Source organism: Musa acuminata, chromosome BXJ3-4 (genome assembly GCF_036884655.1).
Source record: "Musa acuminata AAA Group cultivar baxijiao chromosome BXJ3-4, Cavendish_Baxijiao_AAA, whole genome shotgun sequence".
Lineage (NCBI taxonomy): Eukaryota > Viridiplantae > Streptophyta > Magnoliopsida > Zingiberales > Musaceae > Musa > Musa acuminata.
Window position 1 is genome coordinate 35,033,584 of NC_088352.1, and position 14,536 is coordinate 35,048,119.

Consider the following 14,536-nt stretch of genomic DNA (forward strand, 5'->3'; position numbering starts at 1 on the left):
TTTTTGTGTCAATTATATTAACTTAAAAGATGTTATGTTTTAGACTTTTGCGAACTACGCAGGTGTGCAGGAGAGTGCATGAGCAGTGGCAAGAGCAAATGCTAGTAGAGTGGTGAGGTTGTGGGGAAAGAGAAAAAGGAAAAAAAAAGGATAAAAGTGAAATTAGAGGGGCTATAAATAATAAAATATTATTTTGTTAATTTTCAAGGCTTGTAAATAGTAAAGAGATTGTGAATAGTAAGGAGTCTCAAAATAATAAGCTCATCAAAATATTTAATATTTCTAAATTATCTATTTGTAAATTGATATAATATAATCTCTTCTTCCATCACCTTTTCCTGTTCTTCCTCGGAGGACGACATCGAGGGGGCGATGAGTGAGATCAGATGGTGTCACCCGGCGATGAGTGATATTGACAGTAAGCGACATCGATGATGAGAATAAAATAAGAAATTATGAGAAAAAAAAACCAATAATACATGGACGATAAATAATAATATAATATTTTTATTTTTTTTAAATAAATTATCAATAATAGAGCGAGGGTTGTGAATAATAATATTCAAAATTAATTAGGGAGTCATTCGTTAAAAACAACACTCAGAACTTTTTTAGGTAAAAGAATGAAAGGCATGTGAGATTAATAGCCTCCTGATATTCAAAGGAAACACTTCCTTACATTCGAATTAATTAATTGCTCAATCAATAATAGCACGTAGAAAGCTCCGTTAAACTGGTCACTATATCACAAGAAAATGCTGATACGTTGACTTTAAAGAAAAAGATAAAAAAACTTTATGGTAAAAAATTCATTCATTTCACTTAATCCAAATAAAAAGAATAAAACAGGGTTATGCTGGGAAAGATTTATTTGTCTGCAAAAGTTTTTTTTATTTGGAATTTCACTGAATCCAATTTCACATTTGGTAAAAGACTTACTTCACATTTGCAATTGCAAAACAAAAAAAAAAAATCACAAATATGTCTAAAAAAATATCAATATTTGCAAGTTTATTTTTTAAAAAATATTGGTTTATTTGTCAAAGAAAAAAGAATGCATTATAAAAAATAATTTAATATCATTAATTATATCATTTGAATTAGTATATAGTTATTAGATCTTTTATTTTGATTAACCTCTTTTTTTTTTAATTCATAAATTAATAAATTAGGGAAGAAAATATATAATTATACCTGCTAAAAAACAGATTCCTTCATAGTTAATAGGGTCCTCACCACTTATCCAATTCTCCCAGTCCTCGATTGAATTGGCATTTTGGTCTTTGATATTTTTGAACGTATAATAAAATATTTTGGAAGTAACGATAGAATTCCTTTAAAATATTAAATATAGAATAAATTAAAAAAAAAATGAAAAAGTTCTCGTGCGACAAAACCAGAAGACAAGGAAACAAAACAATTCGCAAGCCTTGGTCTTGGAATCTTCGTTTAAAGAAGCAAAAATCTGGCAACAAAAACATCACCAAAAGCGTTTTCACGGAACGAAAACATAAAACAAGGAAACAAAACAATGTTTGGAGAAGCAAAAAGTTGGCAACAGAAACATTGCCAGACCCTCGTGTCCCACGCACGGCTAATCTCCCTCTGTGTGTGCCTGTGTGAAATCCAAGTTCCTATTTCTCCCCTTACTTGGTTATGATTGTTATGATGGTGGGTTGCTTTGCCTTACAGGAGGAGACAAGAAAGACTCTTGAAGTCAGAATCAAGTCCTCTGTTGGGGAGTTTGCTCCTTTTCCCGTGGTCCGGAGGGTGAAATCTTCGCATTGTGTCGCGACGGATGATGACATGTTGGGGAATTTGGTACGCATGACATGATCCGGCCCGACCCAATCCTGTGTCTTCAGCGGACCCGAACTCGACCCAATCGTTCGCTCCACACTAATGAGCTACTCCAAATCTGAAGGCGCAACCAACCACGATTCCCTTCCTCGCTCGCACGCCCGATGCCCTGCTCTCTGTGGAGGCGCTCCGTGCAGTCCTCCCTCGCCCTCTGCCACTTCGACTCCATCCCCATCTCCCCTGGCCTTCCTCTCCTCCATCGCCGGCACTGGGCCCTGCCGTGTGAGTCCCTCCTCTCCGACAGCGAGTCCTCGTCCGCCCCCGAAGACTGCTGCTCCCACCACTACCACTACCCGAGAACCACCGAGAGGATCAGCTACCGACCGTGCAGGCTCGCCGCCTCCCGACGAAGGTACTACTTGTCAAGACAATGGTTCTGCAGGGCCGATATGATGAAGAGGATGCGGGCCAACCTCTCGCACCGGGGCTGGATTCTGGGCTCTCCGAATTCGCTCGAAGTCGAACTGTGCGAGCGCAATGTGGTCGCCCTGCTGAACGATCTGTTCGAGGGCAGCTCCGACGCGGCGCTGGCTTTCTACTTCTTTCGGCTGTCGCAATGGTACAACGGTTCGAAGCACGGCGTCCGTGCGGTTTCCACTATGGTGCACATAGCGGTCACCGGGAATATGAACCACATCGCAGTGAAGCTTCTCCGAATTATTGCTAGGAATGTTGACGAGCACAGCGACGGAGTACAGCATCAGCTGGTGTTTGGTGTACTGAGAGAAACTTGCACTAATAGGAGAGTTTTGGAAACTGTATATAGCATGCTCGTTATGTGTTACGTAGATAAAGGAATGGTCAAGATGGCTATTAGGTTGGTGGATGATATGAGGAACCTTGGCATGTACCCGACCATCCGTGTCTACAATTCTCTGATCAAGCTTCTGCTGGAATCCAAGCAGTACGAAGTTGCATGGCAAGTATTTGTGGAAATGCCTAGTAGCTCGTTTGGCTCTAACCAGTGTATCGTAAGGATCGTAAGCTTATTTATCCGGGAGCTCGGTGCTCATGGTGACTTCGACTGTGCTTGTAAATTGCTCTTTGAGATTCAGAAATACGGTGGCCAAGCCGATGTTGTTGTGTATACAACGATGATAAATGCCTTGTGCAAATGGGGGCTCCTCAAAGAGGCAGCTGCTCTATTATATAAAATGTTGCAGTTGGGCATCTCTCATGATGATGTTTTGGTTTCTTCAGTTGTCAATGGCTACTGCAAAGCTGGTAGGTTGGTGGATGCCGCACATCTTTTGAACTCTCTAAGCGGCATTCCTGATGTTTTCGTGTATAACAGCTTCATATTGATGTTATGTAAAAATGGCAATATGGTAGAAGCTTACGAGCTGTTCAAACAGATGTTTGAGGTGGGGTTGGATCCTGACTCCTTCAATTACACAGCTATTATTGATGGTTACTGTAGAGCATGTGAGCTAGATCAGGCTTTGAAGACATTTGCTCTAATGCTGAAAAGAGGGGTTGAACCAACTTGTATGACATATACAGTGTTGATAGAAAGTTACTGTGACAGAAATGATCTTTGTGGTGCAGAGTACATGCTTTCTGTGATGAAAATGGAGGGTGTGCAACCAGATGTTGTCACTTATAATACATTGATCAATGGTTACAGCAAGAAGGGTCACATGCATAGGGCATATGAGTTGAAGGATGTCATGGAAAAGGATGGTGTATCCACAGATGTGGTGACATATAATATTCTCATGCATGGCCTCATCAAGAGAGGCTATGTCAAGGAATCAAGAGAAGTCTTTAATGAACTTGTTAGAAGGGGGTTTTCTCCTGACAGAATCACATTTACCAATGTAATCGACAGTTATTCTCAAGATGGAAATTTGGAAGAAGCATTTCTCATATGGTGTAGCATGAGCAATAATGGAATAACACCTGATGTTGTCACTTGTAGTGCTCTCCTTAATTGTTTCTGCAAAAGACAGCGCATGCAAGATGCAAGTGTTTTATTTCACAAGATGTTGGATGCTGGATTGGAGCCTGACCTAATATTGTACAACACTCTCATATGCGGATTCTGTAAAGAAGGGAATATTAGTGAAGCTTGCCGTTTTATGTTCATGATGAATGAAAATGATATTTTTCCTAATAATCTTACATATGAGGCTCTGGTTTGCTGCTTTGAGAAAATTGGAGTGAAAAATGCAGCTGAAAATGCTGCCATGAAGATGCAGGAAATTTTCTTTGAAAAATATAATGATTGATTCTTGATGAATTTTAGATGTGCTTTGATGTCATTATATTGATTGGTGGAGCTTTAAAACAATTGTTTCACCTGCCATCTTCAAACTACCATGAGGGTGAAGTTCCTTAGAGAAGCTTTGGTGGACATGTCTCTATTCAAGCCAGTAAGGTTGTCAGCCAAACAAAAAGACTAAAACTGCATGGTATGTTCCGGTATTTGTCATATGCATTTGTACATTTTTTACCTGGAAATGGATTTTTCATTTTAAAAGAAGAGACAATTTTATTATCCCTTTAACTGATTTTTCTTCTCCGTTTAATTGTGTCCTAGATATGTAGCTTATTTCTTGCAAGTTCAGATCTAATATCTTCCTTTGAGTTGGTAATTCTTTTCTGAATTCAGAAGTTGGTAAAGTTATTTTTGATCTTGATTGTGGTTGGCAGGAATATACATTTGTTGTTTGTTTGAAAAGAACATAGGATACAGATCCATTTGGTAATTGCACCTATATTTATCAAACCTTTTCTCGATTCTGTGGTTCTCAGCCTTTTCTAGATTCAGTGGTTTCAACTACTTTGGGGTCATTCATGTTAGCCATCGTATAATATCTTCCATATGTTTTTTGAGGTATCTTTTTTTTTTGTCCAGACTTTTAATATAGCTTTTTCTTAAAATTTGTTGCTTCCCATTCAGGAGTATACTTCCATAGTGTGGTAAATTCCTCCCTGTGCAAAGATCGAAGACATCTTGATTTGCTACCTCAGTCACGATTTCCTTCGATTCTTCGTTGATCCACTTTCAATTCAAACGGAGGAGCTTTTACATTTAGGTGAGCTTTACATTTCACAATCACACATATATTCTCGGAAACATGAAGGTGAGATTTTACATTTAGGTTGTGTTCATAAGCTTCACAACCTTTGGTTGTTCTACTTCATCAGGTACTTCATTGGATAGTGAAGACATTTCACAATCACAAGAGACTTGCTAAGAACCAAGTAGTTGTATGGTAACCTCTTGAGTTCAAGAGTTCTGAATTGAGTACTTGCATTATTAGCTTCATCCTCTTATCATATGCAGCATTACATGATGCAGTGATGAATTGTCAAGGCTGTCCATGGCCGAGCTTCCACCAAGACACTGAGAAGATATGTGAGGAGAATACTGAGTTCAGGGTTCTGCAGAATGATACCTGTGACAGAATACTCTTCTACAGTGCATTGTGCTTGAGACTTCTTGGTAGCTTTTAATGTAGTCAACAGCAGTTCCTGAGATGGAAGAGCTTGGTTACGATGGATACTGCAACAGTATGGATTGTTACAGACATTACCTGCTCAAGGATGATCAGAGAAGGGCAGTTTCGAGGGTGAGGGAGCTGTTGAGAAGAATTGAGGTGGTGAAGTCACACAAAGGAGGAAAATAAGGCACAGAAGTGCAACTCTGCAACCTACATTGTGAACATGGTATGCTGTACCATGACTTGATCTCCCTTGTAAAGACATAAATTCATGTTTGACTTCCTTTACAATCTTATTTTTATGAACCATTATAATGTGTGGACACATTAATATGAAATGTTTCTTCCATGCATCTGTGAACACAAAAATACTCAGAATATGAGAATCATTACCAGTTTTTGGGTTCCTAGATATTTACGGGGTCTTATCTGATTCTTCTGGTTACTAGGGTGATTTGTGATGTTACAAGCACCAGCATGCTTAGCACAGATATTTATTGAGCTTGAACAGTAGCTTCATTTCTTGAACAAAAAGTCAACCAATTCCAGCATGGAAGAAATGAATCATGCCATATGCCTTCCCTTTTTGTACCACAAGGAGAAATGATGACTGCTGATGGAGTTCCAAAGGTCAAGGAAGCTTGTGATGACATGGCAGAGTGAAAGATCAAGTTTGGCTTATCGAACTAGTTAGTGCTTCAAACAGAATCCACATTTTATTAGCAGTATTTGGACATTGGAGAATAAATTTTTACAGAACCCAAATCTGATGAATTGAGAACTAGAATTACGTATTCAAAAGCTGAGTTAACAAATAAGGTGATGCAATTATTGCGGCTCCCAAATTGAAAATTGGAGATCAAGATGTGGTTTCATGTTTCGTCATAAGGGAGCAGAAGATGCGAGAGTCACCTGCCAGAAAAGAAGAGGACAACATTGGCATTCAGGTGGAGGGATTGATCAAAAGACAATATATATTTGAGAGACATGATTATATGATAAACTAAAACAATAGTGACTAAAAGCATGAAAAGATCTTATCATCTGCAGAAGATGCAAGAGTCACCTGCCAGAAAAGAAGAGGACAACATTGGCATTCAGGTGGAGGGATTGATCAAAAGACAATATATATTTGAGAGACATGATTATATGATAAACAAAAACAATAGTGACTAAAAGCATGAAAAGATCTTATGACAGTTAATGTACCTCATGCATGGATCACCTCCATATACATTGTTGAGAATGTAGCTTTCCATCCGGCAGAAGATCTGAAATAGTCTTTGCAAGCTGTGCTGCTCCATGTCGAGGAATTAGAACATCAGGATTACACCAAACAGCACATGGGTCCCCATGGCTTCGACCTAAACACCAACCTCCAGGAACTATCCTACCAGGACCCAGGCTCAAGTTTCCTTATCAAATGTGGTCAAGAACAGGATCATTCTTAGAGAACCTAGTACCAAATGCTGCACCACTTAAAGTAATGTTTTTAAGGTTATCAGCAGATGGGTTCCATCTTTGGAGGTGCACCCCATATCATACAGTGTAGGTGATGATTGACAATAGTCCTATTGAATGCAGGCGAGTTACCAAGGACAGTTTGGAAATAGTTTGTGTATGATGACAGTGTATTTGCATAGTCCATCATAAAAGTTCTTGGCAAATTGTTGGTACCCAATATGCAGTACCCTGTAAATTTCCAGCTGAGGATAACAGAAGCAGAACCTGCACCAGAATGCATAGTAACTTTTCTTGCATCTCCTCTCTCTCTTAAACATAATTAGAAGAGAAAAGCAATAGAATTGCATAATACAAACTGCATGATGAACATGCCATGACTTTGTTTATCTCAAATGAAATTATCTTCAAAACATTATTCAGATATTTTCTGAAATTGTCTGAAAAAGGAAACTTCAGCAAATGAAAGTGGATTATAATGTAACAGAAGGTTTTAGAATTACATGACAGAGGATGTTCTGTAGAAATTAAAATTTCTGGGATCTAGAATTATAATTTAATATTTAGGATTAATATTTAAATGCCTGTTGGATCAGTTTCAGTCACCCGATATTTACTGGTTTGAACAAGCACAGGTATTGAAATCTATAGCTCAATAATGATGCACTATAGTTTTTTTAATTTTTAATAATTTTATTCAATAATGCTATGTGTTATAGGTTTGTATATTCCTTGGTATAATGATACTGTACCTGTCTGATAGGTTAATGAAGCCTGAATTTTATTGAGACTTAAAACCTTCTTTGGGATGACCACTCTCAAATTTTTACTTTGTATTTGTTCTTTTGAGCAATAGGTATTTCAGGTACTTAAATAGTACTTAACATACAAGTTTACACAATCCTTCTCTAGATATTTGAAGAGCTGTCAAATAAATTTTATAGCTTTGTATTGCTCATCTCCTATGACTTCATGTATCTTATGATCTAAATCATCTACTTTGTTGTGGATAATCATTTGAAGCATTACCATGATTCTTATTTGCTTATTGCCATTTATACTATAATATGATATCTGTAAGATTGTTGCCAGGATTGATTGGAACCACCTTATAATTTTAATTGTTGCATATTCATGTGAATTTTGTACAGTTCTACAGCTTAGGTGGGTTACTTTCTTGAACTCAATTCTTGTATTCTGATTCACCTCTTCATTCCTTTCTCTCCTGAGTCCTCTTAACAAGTGGCTTAAAGAATTTTGACTAACTTTAAATGTCAACCTTTCATCATGGATGCTGAAATCCTACTCAACACGTTATACATATGGTTTTCTCAAATTATCGATTACATTTGTAAATTCGAAATTGGTCCTTGAGTTTCAACTTGTAGAAATTAATAGATTAAACTTTCAAAGCGATTTCAGTCATGTCCTATGATTAGATTTGCTGGAGTGTTGATATGGAGGTTGAGAAAGTTGCCAAAAATGGTTGGAAAGTTGTCATAAGGGTAGGAAAGCTAACTTATATGGCAAACAAATAATAGAAAAGAGGAAATTTACAAGGATAAAAGGAAGAAGGCATCAATCCTCCTTTCCTTATTGTTCGCCTATGGTTAAGTAACATATTCAAATATCAATATAAAAGTGTAATACCCTGATTTAGACTCACAATTAAAGACTAAGATTGACTTGTAAGGATCTTATGGGTGTACTATTATTAACTTTGACTTAAGTATTTTAGGTCGATGGTTTAGGCCTAACGAAGTTTACAGACCAATTATCCTATCAGGTCGGGTTGCGACAATTGGCATCAGAACCAATCTAATATTGGGGCATGGTGAAAGGCTCGAGTGGGAAAGGCCTACTCGTGAACAGTGTCAAAGGGCACATCACAACGTGTATCCACCACTGGAGTATGCCTCGCATGGTAGCTATGCTAGGCCCCAATCATGATGTCAAGCCCTTAACTAATGGAGATTATAATCCCCATCGATTTAGTCCTACACTGAAAGTGGGTAAAGACTAAGATTGACCTGTAAGCATTTAATGCGTATACTACTATTGATTTTGACTTAAGAATTTTCAATCAGTGACTCAATGAATTTAATAGATCAGTTATCCCATCAAGTTGGGTCGTGATAATTGGTATTAGAGTCGACCTACAATTGAGGCAAGATGAGATGCTCGAGTAGGAAAGGGGCTATCATGAATGGGGCCAAAGGGTCAATCACTGTGTGGAGCCATCACTGGACTATACCTCACATGTACTATACTAGGGTATGATTCTCGGTTATGCTAGGCTTTGATGAGGACGTCAAGCCTTAAGTGGGCGAGATTGTAATACTTTAATTAAGTCCCACAATGGATGTGGGCAAAGCTAAAATTAGCTTCTAATGATTTGATTAGTGTACTTCTAATAGGACTTTGACTTAAGTATTTTAGGCCAATTGTTTAAACTCAATGAAATTAATAGGTTAGTTATTCTGTTAGGCTAGGTTGTGACAAGAAGACATTGTTTAATTAATGCAAGGTTTGCAATTTTGTGCCGTACCGGAGTTTCGACGTTCGCTCGGTACGATACAAAACTATATATCGTGCGGTATACCGTTCGGTATATATATATATATACATGTATACATTGATACATTGATACATATACATACACACACACATATATATATATATATATATATATATATATATATGCATATATATATATATGCATACATATATATATGCATACATATATATATGCATACATATATATATATATATATATTTAAAAGGCGACGTTGCATCGCCTCGGCAACGTCGCCTTTTCCTTCCCCTACGTGGGGCGACGTCGCCTCGTTTATATATATATATATATATATATATATATATATATATTTATTTATTTATAAAAGGCAACTTCGCGTCGCGTCGACGACGTTGCGTCGTGTCGATGACATCGCCCACACACACACACACACACACACAGGTGGTCCGTGTACCGGTAAGCTGATGGACCGGTACATACCGCCCGTTCCAGACGGTATTATTCGAAATTGCATACCTCTTCAATGCCCATTGATAGCTTAATGTGCCATGTGCGACCACCATGGCTAGTTTCATACAGAATATTCTGACAGGGTTTGGCTGTAACACTTGAAAATTTTAAGCTACATTTTGCTACAAATTGAAGCTTAGGGACCAACTTGAATTTGGTTGATGATTCTGAGACTGCCTATATAATTTTTTCTATCTGCAAGGACATTTTTAATTTTTTGGTATGCATACTTTAAGTCGTTGTAGTCTGTCTATCTAGTCAAACATGTTACAAGTGAATAGAAAGACCATGGAGGCTGTCAAAATAATTAGAAAAGATCGATTGGTCAAGTTTATACTGGGTTTGAGCTAGATCTAGAACATGTTCTAACTTGGGACTTATGGATCTTGCAAATTTAAGAAACCATACAATCTGATCAGGAAGATGTTTGAGTTGAATGGTTATACAGAACCATTAGTGAGATTTTATGATTGGTTTTCATCCTTATATCAAACATCATTCTAGTGACAAAATTCTAGTTTGGGCAAAACTAGGCAAGAAGAACATGGTTTATGGATGGGGATTAAAATTTGACTTAATTCATAAAGAACAAGGTCTTGTTAATATAACATTCTATCAATTCTGTTTTAATCATGTAAAGATTTTCTTTATATGGCGAAGATCAAACATCTTATGCACCATATAGAAGAATAAATTGAGTTACTTTTGGGTGTAACATTAATCTGAACCTGATACCAAGCTGGACCATCAATTTATCCCATTTTTTGTGAATAGTCATTCATTCAAGTTTTGCATTAAATGATAGGCTTAAGGTTTTGCCTACTAATTCAGGTTATTCTGGATAACTCCAACTTGCTCACTTAGAAGTCAAATGTTTTGGCTCCAGAGAATAAAATTTCTGTTGCGTTATGACATTATGAACTCATGCGTTTCTTACAAATCTTAACATGAACCTCATGCTAAATGAAGCCTTTTTTTCTATGCAGATCCATCTGGGTTTATATTATTCCCTCTTGTTTTTCATTCTTTTGACCTGGTGGTATCATCTATTGGAATACTGTCAATCAGGGGTACACGTGATCCTGGACTTATTGACCCTATTGAGGATCCAATGGCTATCCTTAAAAAAGGCTATTCTGTCTTGATTATTTTGGCTGTTTTGACATTTGGTGTGGTAAGCAATAAGTAATTAATCTGTACAAATGCCTACCTAACATGTATATCTCATGCTCACTTCATCTTCCACTTTAGTATTTTTTTTCGAATTTTGTATTCTGGTTGCTCGACTATTTATTATAACCTGAGATATTAATATTTTGTTTACTTGTTTGGCTTTGATCTTTGACAGTCTACTTCATGGCTCCTTTACACCGAACAGACACCTTCTGCATAGCTAAACTTTGCCTCGTGGATTGGTAGGAACAGTTACCGCATATGCTTTTGTTTGGATCACAAAATATTACACTAATTCCAAGCATGAGGCTGTTCGTGTGTTAGCACATTCTAGTGCTATGGGTCATGGAACTAATATAATTGCCAGTGTTAGCTTGGACTAGAATCAACAGCTCTTCCTGTTCTGGTGATAAGCATAGCTATTATCACAGCATTTTGGCTGGGACATACATCAGGTTTAGTAGATGAAACTGGAAATCCAACTGGTGGTTTATTTGGCATAGCTGTAGGAACAATGGGAATGCTTAGCACTGATTGATATGTTCTCACCATGGATATGTTTGGTCCTGTAGCTGATAATGCTGGTGGTGGAATTATGGAGATGAGTCAGCAGGTACATATCATTGATGAGTATTTTTATATGGTTGATTTAACATGTGTGAGTGCTTTCTTTTTCATGTGCTTTTGTGAAATCAACTTCTATCAGCTCCTTTGAAACTTTGAGAGAGATGAGAGGTCGTACTGACGTTAAAGCATTAAATTGGTCACTTTTTATCTAATATGTTGCAGCAGTAACTTTTTTTCTTGCAGCCTGAAAGTGTTTGGGAGATCACAGATGTTTTAGATGCTGTACGCAACACTACCAAAGCTATTACTAAAGGATTTGCTATTGGTTCTGCCGCACTTGCCACCTTCCTTCTTTCCAGTGCAATCATATCCCTTTTAAACAGGTACTAATATTTATGTTCTTTAGTTTGCATAACCTTTATAAACATCCTTGCTGGTGGATTTGTAGTTTGACATTACAATTCCAGAGGTTTTTATAGGAGGCTTGTTAGGTTATATGCTTATATTTGTATTTAGTGCCTTTGCCTGCTCTGCTGTTGGAAGAACTGCACAAGAGGTTAATAATGAAGTTCGTAGACAATTTATTGAGAGGCCTGGTATAATGGTGAGTAGCCCAACATCTCATGTCAGGTAAAATTTGACGATATAAAGAGTCAGGATATTGATATAGCATGCATATCCGGGACTCCAGAGAAAGCCAGACTACATTTGCCATTGTGGCATCTGCATCATTACAAGAAATGATAAAACCTGGTGCTTGGGCAACTATATCTCCAGTGGTAATTGGTGAGTCTTAGGTTGTAAAAGTAGGCAGCATCTCAGTTGGTTCGTGCATACATTATCGTTTATTAAAGCAGAAAGTTTCGCCTGCTATTTCATGATTTGAGGTTGGTCTTTTATTCGGTTGGCAGGACTTTTCTTCAGGTTATTGGGCCACTATACGGGTCAGCAGCTTCTTGGAGCCAAAGTTGTGGCTTTGATGCTTATGTTTGCAACAGTTGTTGGTATTCTTTTGGCTCTGTTTCTAAATACTGCTGGCAGTGCTTGGGATAATTCAAAGAAATATATAGAGACTGGTGCACTTGGGAGGCAAAGCCAAAGTTCACGAAGCTAAAGTTCTTTTTCTTGCCTTTCTTTTTCAGTTTTTATTTTGTATTTTTTGCAGGCAACATGTATATAACTGAGTTTTCAATTTGTAACTAAAAACTGTATATCTTTTTCCAAGGTTATAATTGTTGTAGATGTTTTCGGAGACAGATCTTTGTTTAAACTTATAAAGACAAATAAAGAACAGAAAATCAAGATAAAAAAGCTGAAATTATAAACAAAGAAAACCTGAAATCACTAAATTTCATTCCTAGGATTTTATCAATTTTTGGTCACTTGGTTATACTTTCCAGTTAGCAGAGGTCTAACGGTGCTATTGAATTAATGTATATATGGGAGTATAATTACTGGGAGATCTGATTCTTAGCGGTTTATGGAAGAGTACCGTGCATTTGTCCCTAGATGCTGAAATCTATATTAGGTGCAAGAAATATTAAGCATATTTCTTATTTAAAAATAAGTCTTCAGGTCTGTAGGAATCATTTTTGGCAAGTTATGCTATATAGTGTTTTCAGATCTTTGAAAAATCAAGTGCTTTCAATTATGCTGTTTGAAGTGCTGAACTAAGTTTCTTATATTTACAGAGTTGGAGATCCATTCAAAGATACTTATGGTCCTTCAATACATGTTCCCATCAAGATGCTTGCCACAATCACTTTGGTCATGGCACCCCATCTTATCTAGTGATATCCCACCTTTATTTGTTCAAATATACAAAAACCCTCAATGCATTCTTTGAAATGTGGGTAGTTACTGGATTGAAAAAATAGTTGTTATTTTTCCTGATATAGAGCAAGATTGTGAGATACACTGCTTACATTCTTTACTAATACATGGATTAATCATACATACATGCCTTTTAAGGTCAAGGGTTTCAGATTTAGGTAAGATACAGATCTATTTTATTTTTTGCAGTGCATGACTGGATGTATTTAATTGATCCGTAATCACTGCTCTCATTATTGGAACAAATTTGTGATGGGTGCTGTTTTCTTATTTTCATGATGAGAAAGGATTTAAAGGTGACTTGCTTGATAGTTACTCATCATCCTGAAATTACATGAGGTTTTGTCCGGCAGGTATGCTGAAATTTGCTGGTAAGCATCCTTAATAAGCATCAACCCTTTTATAGGTTTTATATTGTTGTCATTTACATGTTGTAAGCTACTGCTACTCTCTGCAAATCCTCTTAAGTATAATGTGGATCCGGAAAGCTGTGTAAAATAATACTATCTTAATCCAGCATAAATCCAGCTTTTTTCGTTAAGTCTGCTTTTTAGGCAGACTTGAGATAGTATTTTGAATGAATAAACTTCATGACATGTAAACATTTCTCTTTCCAGGCAAAGTAGCTGGGGCCTAAATCTGCTTTTTCTCAGTCGATTGAGTGGATGATGTTTTGATGCATCAGTTTTCCTGCAATTGCTGCACCTACCGGGAACATTGTAGCAGCGTGTAATCCCAGGTAGCTTGTTTGAGCGTCTGTGTTTTGTGCAGCCTGCATGGTAAATCTGATCCTACGTTTTGTAAGATCGACAATGGGACTAACTGAAGCAAATGCTTGCTATACAAAAGGGATGAGGCATACTAATCTGCTCTGATTTCACTAACCAGCCTACTTATTCATTAGTGATGATTCAAGCAAATTTCTAAAGAAATCATTAAGGAGTTGTAATAGTGGGGTGAGAGACATTGTTACCAGAGCTTTGACGATGATACTGGGTATGCTTCAATTGTTATTCCCATATTTAATATGAAGTAATATAAGAAATTTTTATATGATTCATGTTCTTTACTTTCTGAGTTGCAACTATTTCTTTTCAAGGTCTATTTGGGATTTTGAGAAGAGAGAGATAATGAAAACTTAAAATAG

General features: G+C 37.1%; 2 protein-coding genes across 7 annotated transcripts; both read left to right on the forward strand.

The window, feature by feature from the left end:
- Positions 1-1,919: 1,919 nt before the first annotated feature.
- Positions 1,920-14,442, forward strand: LOC103981410 (pentatricopeptide repeat-containing protein At2g19280-like). 6 transcript variants are annotated; one of them, XM_065145653.1, is made up of 9 exons: positions 1,920-4,274; positions 4,766-4,901; positions 5,014-5,081; positions 5,168-7,054; positions 10,803-10,990; positions 11,165-11,602; positions 11,800-12,342; positions 12,468-13,760; positions 14,007-14,442. In XM_065145653.1, exon 1 carries the CDS (start codon positions 1,965-1,967, stop codon positions 4,089-4,091), a length of 2,127 nt encoding a protein of 708 aa, XP_065001725.1. In that variant the 5' UTR covers positions 1,920-1,964; the 3' UTR covers positions 4,092-4,274; positions 4,766-4,901; positions 5,014-5,081; positions 5,168-7,054; positions 10,803-10,990; positions 11,165-11,602; positions 11,800-12,342; positions 12,468-13,760; positions 14,007-14,442. The 6 variants fall into 6 exon arrangements, with proteins under 6 accessions (XP_065001725.1, XP_065001724.1, XP_065001726.1 ...); XM_065145652.1 differs by having other exon boundaries at positions 11,800-11,939; positions 12,073-13,760; XM_065145654.1 differs by having other exon boundaries at positions 5,168-5,535; positions 5,759-7,054; positions 11,800-13,760.
- On the forward strand, positions 11,540-12,670 carry LOC135636406 (pyrophosphate-energized membrane proton pump 2-like). The gene is made up of 5 exons (XM_065148094.1): positions 11,540-11,602; positions 11,800-11,939; positions 12,073-12,186; positions 12,248-12,342; positions 12,468-12,670. The coding sequence occupies exons 1-5, from the start codon at positions 11,540-11,542 to the stop codon at positions 12,668-12,670; spliced, it is 615 nt and encodes a 204-aa protein (XP_065004166.1).
- Positions 14,443-14,536: the final 94 nt, after the last annotated feature.